At 40.2% G+C, this 23,437-nt stretch overlaps 1 protein-coding gene across 1 annotated transcript in view; it reads left to right on the forward strand.

Annotated features, from left to right (window-relative positions):
- The first annotated feature begins 202 nt into the window (after positions 1-202).
- Positions 203-23,437, forward strand: part of LOC127529184 (tetraspanin-8-like) — a 40,968-nt gene continuing 17,733 nt past the window's right edge. Inside the window, exons 1-4 of the mRNA XM_051932111.1 lie at positions 203-587; positions 2,359-2,421; positions 18,711-18,827; positions 19,965-20,045. Of these exons, the coding sequence (XP_051788071.1) occupies positions 528-587; positions 2,359-2,421; positions 18,711-18,827; positions 19,965-20,045 (321 nt within the window). The 5' untranslated portion in view covers positions 203-527. The remainder of the gene's footprint in view (positions 588-2,358; positions 2,422-18,710; positions 18,828-19,964; positions 20,046-23,437) is intronic.

Raw genomic sequence — 23,437 nt, forward strand, 5'->3', positions numbered from 1 at the left:
TATATACAGTATATAAAAAAACAAGTTACCTGATATTGTTAGCATACTAGTGTAAGAAAGTTAACAAATTTACCTTAATTATAAAAGGATTTCTCCACTGAAGTTTTTACAGCCTTTTACAGTCCAGTTGTGGTGCTTTTGTTATGTGGTGCTTTTCAATGATCCTTCTTACTTATTAGAAGTGGAAACAGAGAATACACTCTCAGGCATTGCAGGCAAAATTAACAGGAAAAAGATTTACCCATTAATGTATCACTTTTGAATTCTTTGAAAGGACACATTCACATTCTAAAAAAATCAGTTTCCATGTCTGTCAGTCTACATTGACCTTTAAACTGAAAATGGCACAACAGCACAGTCACAGGGCTAAACAACTGACCTAGATGATTTCAGTAACAACAAAAAAAATAACTAAAAGGTATTTCTAGTTGTTGCAATTTTTTCACTTTTTGTTGTGGAAAGGTTTATTAAATTAGCATCTAACAATTGATTGCAGACTGAACACTGCCTTTTGTGGAACGCTGAAAATGGGTGAAGTTGACCGATTTCTTAAGATCTCCCTGCTGCTTTACAGCACTTTGCTTCTGGTAAGTCACATGTTTCACATTTCCTCCAATCTTCTGATGTGTTAATGATGTAATGGTGTGCCCATTAACATCTTGCCTTTACAGCTATTGGTTCAGAAAATAAAGTGGATAAAAGCACGATAAACATTCTCATTATCTTCTTTGTCCCTGGAAAAAATGTCCTCTGTTTCCATATTCTGTGAAAATATCTTTTTTTCATTGATATCTTTGTGGTCCCTAGTTCATAAATCTTTAGCTTGTATGTGTCCCCTTAGCAGGACACTAAGCTTTTGCAAAAGTCGTATTATTATTAAACTTCATGCTTATATTTTAATATAAAAATTAAAAATACTAAAGGCTCAGTCATTACTGTGATATTCTTCCTTTCATGTACTGGGATGCTGGGTTCAGGCAGTCCAGTTTCAGAAGCTTTTCAGACTCATTTGACCTCCCTGTACTTTTAGAAACTCACATTTTAAAGGCTACTCCTTCACCTCCTACCTGTAAAATTTATGTAATATTCCATATCGAGTACATTTATCACCACTTACTATTATTACTATACTATTATATTTTTGTGCACTACTATTACAGTTTTGCTGTACTCTTTTTATTCTACTGTACAGTATATTTAATATATCAAAAGCAATAAAATGTTGGCATATTGTTTACTGCTAATTCTCTAACATCACCAGTGTCTTGGTTACAAATTTTCCCACAGTCTTCTAAGGTTTTCATGTATTTTTCTGCCTACATTCCAAATATCTGTGAGTTACATTGATTACATTTATTTTGAACTGCCTGGTATATACATTATGATTGTGGGCATGTGAGTGTGCCCTGTGATGAATTGCCTGCCATTTTGGGGCTGATTCCTGTCTTACATGTGATTCTGCCAAAACAGACTCCAGCTTCTTTTAATCCAGCATTAGAATAAGCGGATATAAAAATGAAGTGATGTTTTGTTTTTGCTTTTTGAAATATTGTTTTATCCATCCATCTATTTTCCAACCCGCTGAATCCGAACACAGGGTCATGGGGGTCTGCTGGAGCCAATCCCAGCCAACACGGGGCACAAGGCAGGAATCATTCCCTGGCAAGGTGCCAACCCACCACAGGATAATGTTTTATGTTTTTTCATTTTTTTTCTTAATTGCAACAGGAACATTGTAAGAGTCCATCAGCACACATAGAAGCTGGGGACTAGGAAATACTCCAGCCTGGCCTTACACACACGCAGCCATCCACTGCCCGCTTGTCCAGTCTCTTGCTGCTCTGCACAATGGCACCAAGGTTATTGGTTCATTCGTTCAAGGTTATTGGGAGGTGCAAATGATGGAGAAAATTCCAAGACTGAGACAGAAATTTTGTTATCTAATTAATAATAATTGTAATAAAGAAACGAACCTCTGCTCCAACCTTTCATCCATGTATTCTTCTATTTACCCTATGAACAGTCAACATTTTTAGACATTAAAAAAATTAATTATCATCCAATGTACTAGATATTATTCTCTCTGCTACAATAGAAATTGGTGTGTCTGGTATTTTTACAAGAATCTTTCTCCAAGGAACCAAGACCCTGTGATGGTCTCAATCTAATCTTCGATTGCACTCTGGGCATTTCAAGCCTTTGACCACTTTGCTGATATACTTCTCAACCAATATAAGTGTGAATTTTTTTTTACCAAACTAGAAACCTTGACTTGTGAAGCTCAGTTGGTCACAGTTCAGGTTGTTTGTAGAGTCACAAGAAATATATTTAGATCTTTTTCTTGTTTGTCTTTTACAGGCCTCTGGGTGTGCCATACTTGGATACTCCATAAGAGCAAGAGTAAACCTCAGTGGCTCAAATGTAAGTCAACATTAATACTTAACTCTCTGTTGCCCTACAACTCCCCTGAAGTATTTTGATTTGATGCAGCTGCTAGAAAACATCTATGGATTTGTTTGATCTGAAATACTGCAGTTGTTTGAAGTGTGAGGAAAACAATAAAGGGTTTACAATTAGTGTTTGTCCCAAATGTTCTTATTATTACAAATTATTATGTGTATTACTACCCAAATGCTGAATATAAGTCAAGGGATGTTTTGCTACAAGACCACATCTGGAGTATTGTGTGCAGTTCTGGGGCCTCGTGTATAACGCCATGCGTAGAACTCACATTATAACATGGCGTAAGCACAAAAGCGGAAATGTTCGTATGCACAAAAAAATCCAGATGCATAAATCAGTGAGAACGCCAACTTCCACGTTCTTCCGCTACATAAATCCCGGTCAGCGTGAAAAGTAACACACGTGCACGAGCCTGCTGTCCCGCCCCTACTCCTCCCAGAATTACGCCTCTTTGAATATGCAAATCAATATAAATAGCCCTTAAGCTCAGCCTTCTGTGAAAAGACAATGGCAAAAGCACAGGGGGAAATTGAAGAATTTCAGCGAATACCAAGTGGAGGCAAGGAAAAACATACTATTTGTTGGTTTAAACAGTGGTATAAACAACAAAGGGAAGTTGATCGAGTGACATAGAGTGTCAGAGAAACTCGAAAGCTCAAGTTCACAAAGTCACACAGTGCCCAAAATAAAAAAGAAGTTGTCAGATATCAAAGTCGCCGTGAAAAGGCAAGTCGTAGCCCACCGTCTGAGTGTCATATGAAAGCTTGTTAGGGTACAGAGAAAAAAAAAATAGGCACACAGTGGGAAAAAAGCACGAAGTGTCAACTTTACTCTAAATTTCCACTTTAATCATTAAAGTAGGACATCATAAACTTCATCTTACAATTGTTTAATTTACTAGTTTCTCAAATCCCATCGTAACTATAGTAGCACGTTAAACGCTTTGCTTTGTATTTGATCTTCTATGTGCTCTATGTATGTGAATCACTATGTGCTTCTTAAACCAGCTTTCTCTTCCTCCAACAGGACACAGAATCCATTACATTCATGATATTACAGCTCTCTGAATAATTAAAATACTGAGATATATACTTGATATCATTTTCATGATGATAGGAGTTAAAGCATGTTATTAAACATGGGAACCACGGTGGCGCAGTGATTGTTCATGCCTCACGCAGGAACATTGAAATATATTCGTAGTACATGTTAAATCATTATATTCATCCAGTGTCACACCAGTCCTAGCAAGAATACAGTGGGAGGCAGGAACAATCCATGAACGGAGAGCCAGCTCCTCGCTAGTGCTGCAACACTGTGTCCTCACATGTTTATTTATTAACAATATAGATTATTTAAATTAAGTTAAAGTTTTATGTGTATAATATAATAAACATATTTTGCTGCATTTCATCTTAAAAATTATATTGTCATCATATGTTAATACGCGCTTTATAAAGTGGCTCAGGTTGTGCAATATTATAACTGTATCGCAAGTTTACAGTGAGGTAATTGTACTTATAAGTTGTGGACACCAGGGGGTGCTGTTCACCTATGAAACCCAACAGACAGAAGTTCAGGACACACGTATAAAAGCACCAAGTATAATTTTTAATTATTTTCTTGAATAAAGTGCACAAGGCACCACAATCGCCGCAACTCACTAATTCAAAAAATCAATAATCCTCCACTCCCAGCAGCTCTGTCACACACCCTCCCAACTCTGGCTCAGCTTGGAAGTGCTCCTTTTCTTCTTCCAGGTCAAACGCCACATCATCAGTCCTGGAAGTACTGTGGGCTTCTGTCCTTGTGACTCCGAAGTGCTTCGGGGTTGTAGGAAAAGTAGGAGTCCCCAGGTCCTTTATGAGCTCCCCCTGGCGGCACCCACACACCCAACAGGGCTGAGCAAATGGACTCCATGTCCCATGATGCCTTGAGGGAATCTGGGGTACAGTTACCATCCAGGGGAGCTGCCACTTAGCGTCCTGGGGGATGCAGTGTCCTGGAAAGGCTGCCCTTCTCCATACTTCCCGTTCTGGGATGTCATGGCCAGATTGAGCTGCCAGCCGTCTCTCACAAAGTACAAACAGTTCTACAAGGAGCACGATGGACTGATTGAGTGTGTTTAGAGGTCTTGGGATGAAACTGTTTTTGAACTGCGGGGAAAGGCTCTGAAGCGTTTGCCGTGTGAGAGCAGTTCAATAGACAGCATGGCTGAGGCAACGGGTGCTTGATGCTGTATACCGATAATTCTCTTTCCGATCAGCTGCTGTACGGCTATGATTCCCCACTCAGATACAGTGATATAAATACTCTGAGTGGTGCAGTGACATTAATATGGAAAAAGATGATCTACTGTTACGACCCCTAACGGGAGCAGCTGAAAGGAGAAGAAGAAGGTGCAGTGAGAGTAACAACGCTAAAGCAGTTATTGTATTTAGATTAGTTTGACCATTCTGTGGGACCATTATATTGTTACAGGTTAATTACAATCAGATGCATTAAACTAATCAACAATATGTGGTTAATTTCAGTGTATTTATAAAGCCGCGTCAGGAATGTGGATCTAGCAAAGAAAGGGAAACCACACTGGAATAGTAGCACTGCTTTGACGCTGGGTGCCGCCAGTCTGCAAAACAGAGCGGAGAACTTGTGTATGCCAGGGTATGAGCTACCGTGGAAATGTGTGTGGCTTTATGCCAAGTTTAGGTTTTATACAGTACATCGCGATTTGAACGTGGAAACATTCGTACACAATATTTTTGTGCGTACGCACCATTTATACATGTGGCCCCTGGTCACCACACTACAAAAAGACATAGCAGCACTTAAAGCTGTGCAGGGGAGAAAGTAACCAAGTGCACCCCAAGACTTAAGGATTTGTCCTACTCTGAGAGACTTAGAGAATTAAACCTGTTTAGTCTTGAGCAGCGGAGACTTTAGGGGGACCTCATCTAGGTATTTAAAGTCCTGAAGACACTGAAAGAATTGACACTGAAAGTATATCATACAGAATTCTTTCAGCTTAAGGGTAAATCATGTATATGAGGACACCAGTAGGAATTAAGGGGAAATTCATGTAAGACTCAAGCCAGGAAACACTTCTTTATATAAAGTTATACAGTTGCAGAGTTGTGGGACTCTAGTGCAAACTATCAAGACATGCACTTGAAGCAGAAACCTTCACAACCTTTAAGAAGTATATGGAATTTAGATATTGGAAAAGCTTAGCTATTTGCTAAAAAAACAGGTTTATTATTTTTAGTAGTATCCAAAATATTATCTGGGATAGACCTGTTGTTACCACCAATATCAGGCCTCGGCCAAAACATAGCGCAGCTTTATGAGGTGTGTATATGTGTATATGGTTCAGGGGATTATGTTTATGTTAAGGAATTTCCTTACTAGGTGGCATGTATTTAAAATGGCTGCTTTCTTTAGTTTTATGTATGTGTATTGATTTATTTATATTGTTGTCAGTTCTGTGTACATCTGTGTTTCATTTGAGCATGTATTTTGTAAGCTATGTGTATTTAGTATGACAATGTCAATAATATATTATTAGAATTCTAAAAATAGCTTTCCTTAATGCTAGAAGTATCAAAAATAAGGTGAGTTGGAGCTGTATGTAGCAGAGCATAACAGCAATAACGGAAACCTGGCTAAATAACAATGATGGGGATGAGTGAAAGATAGAGGGATACACATTTTTTAGGAAGGATAGACAGAACAGAAAAGGAGGTGTGGTTGCTGTTTATGCCATACAGAATATAAATTTTAAGACCTCTTCAGTTAGATGATGAGCCCCATCTTAGTGAGGATATGTGGCTTTGCCTGGAAAACACCACCAAATTCAGACAGTAATTTCAACACATATCTTTTTAGTAATATCAAAAAGGCAAGTTTACAGGGAAATATTATAGTCATCGAGGACTTTAATTATCCAAATATTAACTAGATAACCTTGCAGATGGAAGAGCACAAGAGCAGGAGTTTTTAGAAGCACCAACATGGGGTGAAGCTTGTCTGGATTTAGTATTTTGTAATAATCAAAATAGAATTGAGGGTGTTGAGGTGATTGAACCACTAGGGTCAAGTGACCATAATATAACACAATTCTCAGTATTTTGTAAGAGTGCCGATGCAAAGACTAAAATTGTTAAGCTGAACTTTGGTAAGATAAATTTTGAGCAGATGCGACAAAGTATAAGGAGGATAGACTGGGATAAGCTTTTAAGCGTGGAGACAGTCGCGGGGCAGTGAAACAGGTTTAAAAATGTTTACACATGTAATGCAGGACAGATACAGTATATACCTAAAATTGGAATTAATAGGACATTTTAAAAAACTCCATAGTGAAATAATAAAGATTTAAAAAAGAAGCTGCAAAGGAAAAAAATTGCTTTATAAGGCATATAAGACTAATGACTGCAAAGTGAATCGTAGAGCATATGAGAACATGAGGGCAACCATTAAGAAGGATATCAGGGAGACTAATAGACAGTTGGAGAGGAATATAGCAGATAAGGCAAAAGAAGACCCTAACAGATTCTTTCAGTATTTTAGTAGTAAAAGAATAGTCAATGAGGAGGTGAAATGCATCAGAAATAGTAAAGGGGAATTAAAAGATACAAATAATGAAATAGCGGATGCCCTAAACTTACATTTTTCTGAGGTGTTCAAAAGTGAGCAAGTGGATAACCTCCCAGAAGTAAACGCGACTACTAAGGAGGTACTGAGGGATTTGGAAATTGTAGAGAGAGAAGTACTGCTCAGATTAAATACTGTAAGTTGAAATCAAACAAATCCCCAGGACCAGATAATATTTACCCTCGAGTTCTTAAAGAGGTATGTAAGTACATATATAAACCCTTATAAACCCTTGATACATATTTTTAGCAAATCACTGCGCACTGGAGAGATTCCAAAGGACTAGAAAGAGGCAAATGTGATCCCATTCATATAAAAAGGGTGACAGGGCAGATCCAAGCAACTGTAGGCCAGTAAGCTTAACATGCATCACAGGAAAATTAATGGAAGGAATTATTAAGGATAAGATTGAGCAACACCTGGCAAGGACAGGAGTTATTCTGAACAGTCAGCATGGGTTCAGAAGAGGGAGGTCATGTTTTACTAACTTGCTGGAATTCTATGAGAAGCCAACAAAAGGATACATTCAAAGTGGAGCATATGATATTATTTATCTGGACTTTCAGAAAGTATATGATAAAGTGCCACATGAGAGGTTGGGCATCAAACTAAAAGAAGTGGGAGTTCATGGTGATGTTTTTAGATGGGTGCAGAATTGGCTCAGACACAGGAAGCAGAGGGTGATGGTGTGTTAAGAGTGATGTTCCACAGGGGCCAGCGCTAGGGCTGCTGTTATTTTTAATATATATAAATGATTTAGGTAGGAATATTAGTAACAAGCTGGTTAAATTTGCAGATTATACCAAGATAGGTGGATTAGCGGATAATTTGGAATCCGTTATATCATTTCAGAAGGACTTGGATAGCATACAGGCTTGGGCAGATTTGTGGCAGATAAAATTTAATGTCAGTAAATGTAAAGTATAGTAAGTAAAAATGTTAGGTTTGAATACGCAACGGGTTGTTGGAAAATCGAGAGTACACCTTATAAGAAGGATTTGGGAGTCATAGTAGACTCTAAGCTATTGACTTCCCGACAGTGTTCAGAAGCCATTAAGAAGGCAAACAGAATGTTATGTTATATAGCACGATGTGTAGAATACAAGGAGGTTATGCTCAAGCTTTTTAATACACTGGTGAGGCCTCATCTGGAGTACTGTGTGCAGTTTTGGTCTCCAGGCCACAAAAAGGACATAGCAGCACTAGAAAAGGTCCAGAGAAAAGCAACTAGGCTGATTCCAGGGCTACATTGAATTATGAGGAAAGATTAAAAGAGCTGAGCCTATACAGTTTAAGTAAAAGAAGATTAAGAGGTGACATGATTGAAGTGTTTAAAATTATTAAGGGAATTAACAGAGTGGATCAAGACTGTTATTTTAAAATGAGTTCATCAAAAACACATGGACACATTTGGAAATTTGTTAACAACAACAACAACATTTATTTATATAGCACATTTTCATACAAATAATGCAGCTCAAAGTGCTTTACATGATGAAAAAAGAGAAAAAAAGACAAAATTAGAATTAAAATAAGAGAACACTAATTAACATAGAATAAAAGTAAGGTCCGATAGCCAGGGAGGGTAAGGGTAAATTTTGCATAAACATTAGGAAATTTTTCTTTACACAAAGAATGATAGACACTTGGAATAAGCTACCAAGTAGTGTGTTAGACAGTAAGACTTTAGTGACTTTCAAAACTCGACTTGATGTTTTTTTAGAAGAATAGTGGACTCTGCCCCCTGATCGCTTTGTTCACCAACCCCTGGGTTTAGTTAACCGGATATACAATTTACAAAGATTATTATTTTCATGGGAATTGTTAATATGCATTATTTTCACTTTTACTTTAAAACTTCAGTTAAAACATCCATCCATCCATCCATTTTCCAACCCGCTGAATCCGAACACAGGGTCACGGGGGTCTGCTGGAGCCAATCCCAGCCAACACAGGGCACAAGGCAGGAAACAATCCTAGGCAGGGTGCCAACCCACCACAGGACACACACAAACACACCCACAGCACACAGCACACACTAGGGCCAATTTAGAATCGCCAATCCACCTAACCTGCATGTCTTTGGAATGTGGGAGGAAACCGGAGCGCCCGGAGGAAACCCACGCAGACACAGGGAGAACATGCAAACTCCACGCAGGGAGGACCCGGGAATTGAACCCAGGTCCCCAGATCTCCCAACTGCGAGGCAGCAGCGCTACCCACTGCGCCACCGTGCCGCCCCTCAGTTAAAACAATATTTGGAATTAACTTTTCTTCAAATTAGTTAAACCAGATCATCTCTCTGAAAGAGACATTGTAACTTCCCATCTTTGTTTCACATAGGGAGACATTTGAGCTGGATCTTCAATACTCTAATCTTTAACAATGAGGCACTTTTAATCAGTAGAATCTCCATTTCTTTTTGTCTTAGACTCATTAGGGCATCAATACTATGGAGATATTTGTGCTGACTCCAGACATCACATGTTCCACTTGTTAGGATTTCTGTCTTTTCTTACTCTTTTATTTCCAGCAGAGGTCAGTTTAGATCGGATCAGATTAGATTAGACTTTATTGTCATTGTACAGGTACAATAAAATGCAGTTTACCATCTAAACAGAAAATGCAAATAGTGCAATAGACAGTGGGTGCAAATAGTACATTAAAGTGCAATTGTCAGTAAGGTGCAATAAGGCAGCATACAAATGAGAAAACTCCCCCAAAGTCCAGGCCTCTATACAATGCCTCTTTCTCTCAGGTCTGCCTCCACTCCTCTCCTCCTGAGCTCCGTCTTCTCCACTCCCAAATCAAGCCATCGAATGGAGGGAGGCGGCCCCTTTTATCCCCACCTGGACATGCTCCAGTTGCCTCCCGATTAGCTTCCGCCGACAATCCCCAGTGTGACGGAAGTACTGGCTGCACACCCAGAAGCACTCCAGGTGTCCCTGGTCTTCTTCCCCCGAGCACTTCCGTGTGTGGCGGAAGTGGTGAGGGCCAGGGCTCCTCAGGTATTGGGGTGCCTCCTGGCGGTGACCACGGGCCCCTATAGGGTTGAGCTTCCAAGCTCAGTTCCCATGGTCCCCAAAGCAACCAGGGCGGTCGCCCCCTCGTGGTCTGGAGGAGGCGTGAGCCCTCCTCTGGTCCTCCCAGGCGTCCCGGCTGGGCACCACCCCCAGCCGCTTGCCACAATATATATATCTTGCCATGCTTGGGTCACAGATTTGCACAGAAACACAGGAGGTTGTAGAGACAGGAACTTTATTCAAACACTGCAAACGAACATGTGTATCTTTCAAAAGTTTAAACGTGCTCCTTGACAAGACAGAGATGACAGTTCCGTCTCACGATTAAAAGAATGCAAACATATCTTCCTCTTCAAAGGAGTGTACGTCAGGAGCTGGACCCCCAACAGGAGCAGAGAATGTCTGGGAGAGAGAGAAAGAGAGAAGCAATCAATCAAAATCCGACAGGTGCTGTTCAGGCTTTTAAGTATGTGAAGTACCGTGCAGGAAGCGTATCGCGTGACAGAGCAGCCGCAAGTAAGCCCAGCAAGTAAGGGAGCAATGTGAAGGTAGTCTATCAGCGTTTTTTAGGAGGGGTTTTTCGAGGAGCATCCGTATCCTCTATGGGTGCGATCAGCCCCCCTGCTCACTATATATATATTGCATTTGTAGTCTGAGTCCCAACCTGATTGTATGGGTGGTTACCTACCATTCGGCAAACATCCGCCACGGGGCCCTCTTCAGTTGCGAGAAACAGATCATGGAATGTTGCATAGTTTACTGTTAAATAATGTAGAGTACGCGACATGTGTTTCGCCCTTATTTGGGCTCATAAGGCGTACACACTCTACTGCTCCCCTTGCAGGGATCGAACCTCGGACATCAGCAAGGTACACTAGTACTGGGCAATTTTCACCACCCGTTGCAGGGTCTTCCGTTCAGCTAGGGAGCAGTTGCCAAACCGCACCGTAATGCAGCTTGTCAATACATTCTCAACAGTACAGCGGTAAAAGTTCAACAGAATCTGAGGAGGCAGGCAGGCTTACTTTAGCCTCCTCAGAAAGTAAAGTCATTGTTGCACTTTTTTAACCAGATTTTAATGTCTAAAAAATGTCCTCAGAGATGTGTGTGATGCTGGAAACACACTTCATCTCAGCCCCATTTATATGGATGGAAGCATGTCTGCTGCCTTTAATTTTCCCGTAATCCACAATGAGCTCTTCAGTTTTATTGTTGAGGGTGAGGTTATTGCGAGCACATTATGTTGCCGGGTGCTGAACATCCTATGTCTCTAAAGACTGACTCTTTATTGTCTTATATCAGTCCAGTTACTGTGGTGTCGTCTGCAAACTTTATGATGGAGTTGGAGCCACATAAAGGGATGCAGTCATGGGTGAAGAGGGAGTAGAAGAGTGGGCTGAGTACATAGCCTTGTGGAACGCCAGTATTCAGGATCAGAGTAGAGGAGGTCTGGGCACTGGGGTCTGTTGGTTAGAAAGCCCAGTGTCCAGTTAGAAAGAGAGGTGCTGATGCCAAGTTTGCTGAGTTTAGTTACCAGATTGGAGGGGATAGTTGTGTTCAATGAGGAGCTAAAATTAACAAATAACATCCTGACGTAGGAGTTGTAGTTATCCAGGTGAGTCAGGGTAGAGTGAAGAGCTGAGTATATAGCATCGTCCGTTGACCTATTGGGATGATAGGCAAACTTGTATGGATCTAGTGTGGGAGGTAGACTGGATTTGAGGAGGGCCAGAACCAGTCTCTCAAAGCACTTTGTGATGATGGGGGTGAGTGCAACAGGGCAGTAGTCATTCAGACTTCCCTGGAGAGGATAGTTTAGGCAACAGTACAATCATTGTGGACATAAGTCATGCAGGGACAACAGCCTGGGCCAAAGACAGATTGAAGATGTTACTAAAGACTTCAGACAGTTGCCCAGTGCAGGCCCTAAGCACACACCCAGGTATGGCAGCAGGACCAGCAGCTTTGTGTGCATTCACTTTACTTAGTGCAGATTGTACAGTGGAGGTGGTAAGTCTGAGGGGCTGATTGCTTAGGGGAGGGGAAGATTTGGTTACAAGTATTTTATTACCCCGATCAAAACAAGCATAAATGTTGTTTAGCTCATCAGGAAGGGAGACATTACTCGATGTTGAAGTAATATTTATCTTCATGTATTTTGTGATGGTCTGCATGCCTTGCCACATACGAATGGGGTTGGACGTTTTGAAATGATCCTTAATTTGTTGTTTGTTTTTTTGTTTGACTCTCCTGATGCCCTTTTTCAGTTTGGCCCTGGATGTGCTGTAGCTCTCAGTGTCATTAGATCTGAAAGCGATATCACAAGCTTTCAGCAGGAGTCAAATTTCTCCATTCAGCCAAGGCTTCTGGTCAGGGAAGGTCTTAATCTGTTTGTGTGTTGTGATTTCATTAATGCATGTATAGATATAATCCAGGACAGAAGAGGTGTATCTTTCAATGTCCACTTCCGAGTCCCAAGTGGAATTGGTGGCAAACAAGCTCCAGTCTCTGTGTTGAAACTTTTGCTGTAAAGTAGAGTCTGCCACTTGAGACCAGACTTTCACCATCCCCACTGAAGGTCTCATGCATCTGATAAGTGGTGTTTATTTAGGGAGGAGGAGCAGGGAGAGGTGATCTGATTGTCCAGGTTTGTGGAGCTTAAAAATTAAAAGCCTTGTAGGTTTCTGCAATTTTTGTATATATGTGGTCTAAGATTCTGTCTCCTCAGGTGGGGCAGGAGTCGTTTTGTGAAACTTGGGGAATACAGTTTTAAAGTTGCAATGATGGAAATCACCCACGGTAATGAAAGCCCCATCTAGATGTGCTGTTTGTTGTCTGCTAGCAGCAGCATGCAGTTCTTTCATTGCAAGCTTAGCTTTAGCATCTGGTGGTACATACACAGCAGTGATAATAATAATCATCAGATATTTAAGATCAGCAGAGCAATGACTTTCAGTTACAACAGTGTCTGCACACCAAGCATTGTTCACATTAATGCACAGACCTCCACCTTCGATCTTACCGGTATTCTCTATTGTTCCATCAGCTCTGAAGACGGTGCACCCCTCCAGCTCAATAGTGACATCCAGGACACAGTCGTTTAACCATATTTCTGTGAAAATCATGATGTTGCAGTCCGTAATACAGTCCGTGAGTGTGAGGTGATCCAGAGTTCGATCATTGACAAGAAAATTGCTCGGCAGAAGCAGATGGTGGGGAGTTTGTTGACGCCTTCACACTTTCCTTTCCTTTGTTTACAATCTCGACGCCACAGCTGGGCTCCTCCTGTCAGTAGAGCTGATTCACTTTACCATGGTGTCTTGGCTATCTCCAGAGGCAGTTGAACATTGTCCAGTGCTGCACTTTTGCAAAGGGAGCCAATATTCAAAAGTTCCAGTTGGCTATAAGACATATTTGCGCAACTGTATCAGGGGAAAATAAAATGAAAATATTAACCATAATACTACTAATTTGCAAAAACTGGGAAAATGCAGGGTGTAACAATGCATGGGGAGTTTCGTTGTCTTCTCCTCTTCCTTTTCACTCTATTGTTTTGTCAGTCTCTTTCATCCATATGAAGGAAGTTGCTGCCTAGTAGGCTACTTTGTCAAGATTTTGGTTACACACATTTTAAATATCTTGTGCCCTGTAAGTACTATGCTATGGGACTAGCTGCTGATCCATACTGCCTTCTTACTTCTATCAACACCCCTGGCACTTTCCCCATACTTTCTCTGTCTCCAAACTATATTATTTCTGTCCAATGGGGTCAATAGGCAATGCACTGTAGAGTAGAACAGATAAGGAAAGCAAGATCATTTCACTCAGAATTTATTTTATACAGCACATTGGTATATAACCCATCCTTGTGCCCAAGGCTGCTAGGATAACCTCTGGCTCCCAGTGGTACTAAATTGGATTAAGTGAGATTTAGAATGCTATCTGTCATGATTAACACCACCTTTATTTATGTATATTCTAATAAATTCACCAGGATTCTGAAATTGGCCTGGGTATTCTGTTGCTGTTTAGGCAACATCAGCAAAATGAAAATTTATTTTGGTACAGTCAAAGTTATTTTTTACAATCAAGATATCCTTACATTTGTGCCAGGAACTTGAGTTGTTAAGTGAAATGACATTTATCAACATAAAATGCATCCCTCTCTAGAAGCTTACAACAGTAGTAAACATCAAACAAAACCCTCAAAACTACAGAATATGATCCAGGGTAATTGAGTGTTTGGCACGGTGGTGATAAAAATAACTTCAACTTCAAACGCACCCTTTAAAGAGAGAGATTAGACTAACAGTGATCCAAACATGGACTTTCATGGATGTTCAGGCTCAGCAGCACCAGTGCGTAAAATAATACCATCTGAGGCAGAGTGCATTATTGCTGTCCATCAGTCATCATAGTGTTGGAGATGGAGGAATGGATGTATGCCCTGAAAATCACTTGTGGCTTCTTCAGCGCAGCATCACTGTGCCTCCAGATCTTATGTGTATCAGGATTGTGGGACTTTTTGTAAAATTATTTACAGGTTATTTTCTGCCTCTGCTATTGAGCTGCATATGGTTATAAGATTTTCTGACACTTAAGTATCTGATGGAAGCATTTGCTTTGCAATACAATGCTGTTTTAAATTTCATTTTTGATTTGGGCCTCTTTCCACCGTCATCCTTTTTTTTTCGTTTCGGCTGTGCTGTTTAGTCAAGATTTGTACAGTAGGGGGCATGTGAGGCGGTCAGTCATGACAAAACAGGGTTAAAGGATCATTTTTAGGTTCACGTCCTTATCTGATTACTCAAATTTTAAAACCCTTCTTTCTTTGTTTTTTTTCTTGAATGTCATGAATTTATTTGGCTTATCAGTCTTATTTCAAGGGCCTAAATATAATTTAAATTGTTACAGTTTATAGGGCTGCATAGTAAAAATTATACAGGTGATGTCACAATCACTGGCAAGCCAGCAGATTAACTAAAGAGTTACCAACACCATAGCTCGTTTATAATGCCTTTCAAAGTCAATGTGTTTTTCATTCCTGTGAAATAGATTTGATCTTTTATAGAAATGTGAAACGCACAAAAAAAAGTCTGCCACCATAGCTCAGTTGCTACATGTTTTCTGCAATGTCTCATTTCAAATTTGTATTTTTCAGAGAGCCACATTCGGCAGCAGTGATGATTCTACTGAAAGCATTTCTGAGCACTTGCTGTCATAAGCAGACCAATTCCTGCACTGGAAATTGTTTGAATTTAGCATAAAGTATGGTATTCATGTTTATTTGGCCACATCTGTCTGATGACTTAATTTTTTTAATTTTGCAGATTCAAGATAGATATTGTTACACTTGAAAAATGGATTTGAGACACCTATCTACAGTTTGTATGTAGCTGGTATAGATTTTTAATTCATTTTTACCATTGTGACTTTTCTATAGCATTGCTCCAGACAGTGTCTTTGGCTATATGTAATCAGGAATCATGTACTGAAATGTGGCTTCAAAATGCATTTTGCATGGACTGTTTTGATTCTTGGATGCTTGCAATGAGCTGAGGTGGTGCAGACTGTGCTGTGCCAAATTCGAAACTTTTAAAGTGAAAACATTTCTCACAATTTTTAATGATGGTATATACAGTACTTGTAAATAAATAAGGCACTGGATGTATGTAATTCTTAAGGTTCATACTTAATTTTTTTGTATTGTTACTTTGTCATTTTAAAATCCTTGTCACCTCACCCCACATGCTTCTGTATACTGAAGTCATGTAAGGCTGGAATGTGTGTTCAGTAACTTCATACAAGTTATGATGCCACTTGGGTGAAAGCGATTTCAGAAACCGATAGGAAAGGAGTAGTATCTGCAGTGGAAACCAGGAAACATATTCATGCATATCTGTTTGTACTGTATCTATTACTAGGCTACAGTGAGTCTAATTTCAATGATATTTTATAAAGAGATGTACTGAAATGATCACTGTTTGGTAAGATATTGGATCATAATTTCTGTGATGATGGCTGTACAGACAAGGCACACCGAAAATGTCTTCTTAGCATGCTTCTCTTCAAATCACTGTCATCTCTCCCCTCATTTTCACTTGCATCTGAGGTGGTCTGTGTAATCGGAACCTTGTTTAAGATCTCTACTCTGAGGGAAGCTATAGTGAGCTGCTTATGGTGGTAACCATATATCTTTTGTGTATACACCAATGCCAATTATCTGACTCTCTACAGAGATGGCTTGAAGAATACTAGAAAGCCAGGAAGGCAGCAGCTACGCTACTGGCCAAAGTGAAAGCTGTGTGTGCTGTGTATTAAGTGATACCAAGCAAATTCAGACAGTGTCTGTGAGGCTCCGGAAGGTCAACATTTATTTTAACTGGTGATATTGTTGGAAAGTGAAAGGAGTATCCTGAGGAACTCCTTAACCTGGTGGACATGGGGGCAGAGTGGGAATTATACAGCAGGTTCATTTCCAGGGTTAAGATCACGTTGAAAGTGATCTGTTGAAGCTGGTGGGCATTGTGATGTTTTGGTGAAACACACCTTTGATGTCAATATGGAATTGACAACTTCTGGAACTGACAGCACTTCTGGATTGGTAAACAGGTGTGATGGTTATGATTTTCAAAGGGAGGCAGTCTATCCAAGATAATGAATGTCAAGATGCTAAAAAGGAGAATCTGATAAACACTTGATTCTGAATTTCAGCAGGGGTAATATGATTTCTTGCCATGGCTGTTAAATGCTGGACAAACTTTGGACATCTGAGTGGTTGTTGGAATGTGCCAATCCTGTCCTCATATGTTTTGTGAATTTGGAGGAGACTTACAAATGTATAACCTATGCTAATAGATTTATAATGGAGCTTTAAATAATGGAGTCTCAAAGCCACAGGAAAGCACTTTTTGGTTGCTGTTGTGTAAGAAATTTGGTAGTAAGTTGAATCTACTTAAAATGATTATAAGATTTCGTTTTCCATTGTATTAATGATTTTCATTCACAGGATATCAAAATGAATATAATGCCTGAGAATTGTCTATTTCAGGAATCTGAGGTTTGTGGTGCAAATACCATTGCTTCCTCTGAATGTGACATCCAATGTACACTAGAGCAGTGGTTCTCAATGTTTTTGGCCTGGGAACCCAGATTTTATGGGCTGCAGCACACAATCAAAATGCCAGGGGGTCCACCCTAGTGTAAAAAGCATAGTGACAAATGGGATGTAATATTGAGGACTTGGAGGGATGACTAGGTTAACAAACACAATAATAAATGTTTATTATGGAAGGTGGGGGTGGAATGCATGAGCTACTCAGCCGCTTAAATGGCTTTACTTCAACTCATAACCCAGTGATGGAGAAAGCACTAATAGTAACATGGTCCTCTCCTGAAAAGAAAAAAGAAAGTCTAGTGTGCCCAGCACACCATTAGGACCCTCACTACAAAATAACATTCTCATACTTACCTAATCCAACTCAGGGTCACAGGAGGTGACTTGCTTTTCCTTGTATTGTTAAACACAAGAGGTGTCAGTCCAGGGTCCACTCATTCCTACACAGGTATGGAGTCAAGTTAGAGTTGCCAATTTGCAGTAGGATATGTAAAAATTCATAATAAGCTAGATAGATAGACAGACAGACTGACTGACTGACTGACTGACTGACTTTATCTTTCCAAGGGGGGAATTTTGCTTTTCACAAAAGCATAACTCCTTGAGGGCTGAATATTTTTTTCAAAAAACAGAGTTTTCTGAAAGCACACACACCAATGGTTTCACAAAGAAATCAACATAAAACATCTGTTGCTACATGCTGTGGGTGCCAGTTGGCCAGGAATGTGCAGCAGGCTGGCTGCTATGCTAGGCTGCCTTTGCGTGGGGCAGCGGTCACAATCGCAATCGCAGTGCATTGCAACCTGGTTTGTATCTCTTGTCGTTGTAAGTGGCAGTCCTCCCCGGCAAATGTTGCCTTGGTTACATGAGCTACATGAAAATGTTGAGCACCATGATCAGCTATGGACTGATCAGATGATACTGGTCCCTCACATTCATTTTCGATTGCTTGTATCAAAATCAAAGTCTAACAAGTCAGAGTCCAATTCAGAGATAATATGCAAAATCCTGTCAACAGAGTGTTTTGCTTTACACATTCGTTTCAATCTCTCACCAAATGTTGTTGCCATTTTTGCTCCTCAATACTCACACGAGCGCAGGGAATCTTGGTCACACCAATGAAGCTAACTTTACTTCAAGCAAAAACACTCCAATTAAAACAACGGTGCGTTTCGTCACCATTTACAGTTGATTACCACTGTCAACCCGTTTTTTTGGCAAAAGTCAATATCCGCCCGGAAACAGTTAAGAAATATTATAACAAACAACAATAACCTCCCCTCAAATACAAGACCAGGGAGCAATCACAATGATGACATATTGCTGTAAGTCCCATCTTTGAATTCTGAGTGATCTGAGTTCTTTACTCTCTGAGCCCCAATCACCTGTGACCACCTACTCTTGCTAAGCCTGGCTCAGAATCCAAAGTAAATGTGTCACTTGTTTCTCTTTGACAGGAATTATCTCAAAGGGTGTTGGCTAAGCTTCTCATCTCAATTGGCTCCATCAACGTGATAGCTGCTGTAATTGCTTGCTGTGGTGCTGTGAAAGAAAACCGCTTGATTCTTGGGTTGGTATGTGATCTGCAAACTTTTGCCAAGCCTTCACTGCATTCATTTTTGTGTTTCCTATCTCTTTTAAAGCTGTTTCTCCTACTTACACCATAATGGCTCCAATTTATACCATAATGGCTCCAGGAAGGTGAGGGCTGCAGACTTGCTTTGTGTATTAAAATAAAGTTCACTGGGATTTGAAACCTGTTCTGGAAATGTAAGATACTAGATAGACATTCAGTCTGACTAGGGGATTAGTAAGCAACCCTCAGGCACATCCCCATTCATCTGTATGTCTGTATTCTAAATCTGCTAAATTCATACTGACCCTATCTAAATAGCAGTACACAGAAGGCAAGAACTATCTCTGCATGTGGAAGCAACACCTTTAAGAGGAACATTAATGCACAGACCTCATTCAGACTGGCTCTATTTAGAAACACCAGCCTACTTTACCTTCACATTTTTGGGATGTGACAGGAAATGACAAAATACCAGAGAAAAGCCCTTGCTGACTTGGGATGAATGTTCTAGATCCTAACAGGCAAGGAGCAGTATAGGGATTTGAATTTGGAGATTTGACCTGAAGTCATAAGACAGCAGGGCTTACGACTTGTTCTTCAGCTCTAATTTAAAATAGGTTTTAATTTCAAATTCTGTTTTCGCTAGCATTCATAGTCCTAAAAGAGACTTTCTCCACTACAATTGTTTGTTAAGCATATTGGTATGGTTATGCCAATGGCATTAGTAATGTAACATTACAATTAGCCAAAGGGCATGCTCTGTGATAGGACCAATAAAGATTCAGAAATTAGGGAAACAACTCACTTCTTACTTGACCATTGACACTCCTCACCCCTCACCCCTCACCCCTCAGAATTAAACGTGTATATTAAATTCTCATTATTAGCACAAGCAATTTGAAAAGCTTAGTCATCTCTTTCTTCACATCTTTTAGTCTGCAATTCTTTCTTTGCACATCTGGTGTTATGGCCTACACAACATAATTTAATTTAAAATTTATTAACAATATTTTTTGTGAGGGCTAATAGAGTTTCAAACACAATATATTTTCATAGATTGGTGAACATTGAATTGAAAAATATCTTTTTCCACCGTTAAGTGCTTTTCTCTCATTTAGTTTACATCTTTTTACAGTTCATCATTGGATTGGCTGGTGCTTTTGTGGTATTGATTGCTACAGGCGTTTTTGCAATTATGACCAAAAATGAGATATTGGTGAGTATTCAGTCCACAAGTGATTTTTTTCACTTTTTAAAAAAATGTCTGTCATCTGGATCATCTGTATTTATAATCTTTCTTCAAAGTACAGTCAATAAGTTCTAAGCCTTCAATGTGGCGCAAGAAGTTATGGAAATTTTTTTGTTGTTGGGGTCCCTTTAGTGCTCCATTTTTGGCTGAACTTTGATCTCTTATTTTGGGTCTGAGGAATATACAATTAGCTCATTTGGTCATCACTTAAGATATGAATATCTTAAATAGACTAATTGCATCTTGCACAAACACATAATCTGCAAGCAAAATCCACACAATCTCATAAATCTGACCAGCTGCATGTGGAACAGTCACTTTTTGAGACACAAATGCAGTTTTGTTCAGAACTGCAAAATTAATCAATTCACTCAGCATAGTGATTTAGTTGAAATTTTATAATTTAGAACATCAAGCATAACACTTCTGCTTTGCTGCGCTCCTATAAAAAGTGTATTCTTTTGGACCACTCTATCAGTCCAAAATGAACATTACAATACAAAAATGTGAAACCATGTCTGTAACTTATTAGCAGAAGTGCATTTTGCATTTTGGGCAGATGGCTCATTACCCTCCTGTCCCAGCAGATGATGCTGTTGGGCAGAAAGACTAAATAAGTAGTAAACTCTTCCTCAATGTGTTGTTAAAATTCTTATAACAAACTCAACTTTTTCATTATATTCTCAATGCAGTTTCTTACAAGAAAAATGCTTCTTTTTGGAGTATGTGAAATTTTATATGTGCTTGGTGCCATTTGCCTGTTTGACTCTACACTATTGCTTCAGGTTATTGAAGAATAGAGCCATTTTATGTAGCCCATTGGTTGATTTCACTGAAGCATTTTAAAAAGAGATGATCATATACACAGGCCCGGTCTTAGGTATTATGGGGCCCTAGGCGAAAGGGGGGGTCCAGAGCCCCCCTGGAAGCTCTGTGAAATGCGTGAAAATTAGACCAAGGAGTCGATCCGGGGCCCCTCGGATGCCGGGGCCCTAGGCGGTCGCCTACTTCGCCTATGCCTAAGGCCGGGCCTGATTGGGACAAATAATGCTGTAGTGTATTTAAGTATATATGACAATTGCTCACTCGGACAATTTGTTTTGGGGGCCCCCAAGAAGGCGGGGGCCCTAAGCTATAGCTTGTGTAGCTTATACGTAAATCCTGCACTGCATATACATCTCACTATTTTAGAGTAGTTATTGTCATTCTTATGAGTCACGCTGATACCTTATTTACAATGTAAGCTAGCACTTGTTCATTGAACAAGAACTGAAAACTAAATGGATATTCATTTGTGATTCTGCGTTTCATATTGACATTGAGACATCTTTTAATACTGTCCTGTTATACAATGGAGCATTAGAACAATCGAAATGAGAACAGGCCATTCAGCCAAACAAAGCTCACTGTTTCAAATCTACAGTATTTTTTAGTAACCAGGGGCCTCATGTATAAACGGTGCGTTTCCACACCACATTCAAATCATGATGTATAAAACCTAAACTTGGCATAAAGCCACACACATTTCCACGGTAGCTCATACCCTGTCGTACGCAAGTTCTCTGCTTGGTTTTGCAGACTGGCGGCACCCAGCGTCAAAGCAGTGCTACTGTTCCTGTGTGGTTTCCCTTTCTTTTTTAGATCCACATCCCTGACGCGGCTTTATAAATACACTGAAATTAACCACATATTGTTTATTAGTTTAATGCATCTGATTGTAATTAACCTGTAACAATATAATGGTCCACAGAATGGTCAAACTATTCTAAATACCATAACTGCTTTAGTGTTGTTGCTCTCACTGCACCTTCTTCTTCTGTCAGCTGCTCCCGTTAGGGGTTGCCACAGTGGATCATCTTTTTCCATATTACTCTCACTGCACCACTAGGAGTATTTATATCACTATATCTGAGTGTGAATCACAGATCTACAACGATTGGAAAGAGAATTATCAGTATACAGCATCAAGCACTCACTGCCTCAGCCATTCGCTATTTGAACTGCTCTCATCCAACCAACACTTCAGAGCCTTTCCTGTACGGACCTCGCGGTTCACAAACAGTTTCATCCCAAGAACTTTAAAGCACTCAATCAGTCCATCAAGTGCTCCTTTTAGAACTGTTTGTACTTATAAGTTACCGTGAGGTAATTGTACTTATGATCCATATTACTAACCGAGAATGGTAAACCGGAAGGCATTGACGCAGGTACACGGCGATGGGACCATGAGACATAGTGCGCAGGCGCCTACAGCGCGCGTCTCATAAACCGCCATCACGAAAACGAAGGAGTCATGATCCAAAAACGAAACAGCTCAACTAACGTGAATGAGAAATGAAGCAAAAACACGCCCATTGCTAACGACTACTGACACAGCCACACAAAAAAGCGGAATCTGCGCTGCACCCCAGAGTCAAATGGAAGAGGCTACGGAGGCCCCACAGGTCCTCAAAGATAGTACGGAAGGCGCGTGAAAGTATGAAAGGCGCATGCGCCTACAACGCGCTTCTGAACTAAACGGCCACACCACACAGCGTGGTCCACTCGCTTCTAACACACCTACGGAGGCCCCACAGGTCCACAAAGATAGTACGGAAGGCGCGTGAAAGTACGAAGGGTGCATGCGCCTACAACGCGCTTCTGAACTAAACGTCCACACTACACAGCATGGTCCGGGTAATAAGAATAAACGAACTCTCCGTATTAAACGTACGGCATCCTCACACGTCCAAACCATATCGCATATGTGAATCACATTACAGTGATGCATTATTAACAGTACAACCACAGAAAATGCTCCGTATTAACAGTAAGTGCAATTATCCATATTACTAACGGTAGACAACGGATAACTAATGGAGTCGCGGTCATGGCTCCAAAATGATCCAGCTCAACTAACGGAGCTACAAAAGCTAGCCCGCATGGATAAAAACAATAGACGTGGGCGCCTACAACGCGCGTCTGAAACCGTGGAAGCAAAACTGTCTCGGCTCCAAAACCAAACAGCTTGACTAACGGAGCTACAAAAACGAGCCCGCATGGACAAATACAATGTTCATAGACGCCTACAACGTGCGTCTGAAACTGCGGAAGCAAAGCAGGCACAAAAGCTGGGGTATCACCTTGGTGACCCCATGTACTTTTGAAACTGTGAGAGGAGAATCGCACGACTTTACAGACAGGAGTCCAATGCAGAACTCTACTTACTTTTTTACTTTGTAAAAAAAATATTATTAACTGCTGATGATGTAGATCGTTTTGTCTGTGCTGAAATTCCAAACAGAGAAACCTATCCTGACCTTATTAAAAAGATTCAGCATATTGGGACTCGCAAGATTACAAATATTGTTTTTACAGAA

Source organism: Erpetoichthys calabaricus, chromosome 1 (assembly GCF_900747795.2).
Source record: "Erpetoichthys calabaricus chromosome 1, fErpCal1.3, whole genome shotgun sequence".
Taxonomy (NCBI): domain Eukaryota; kingdom Metazoa; phylum Chordata; class Cladistia; order Polypteriformes; family Polypteridae; genus Erpetoichthys; species Erpetoichthys calabaricus.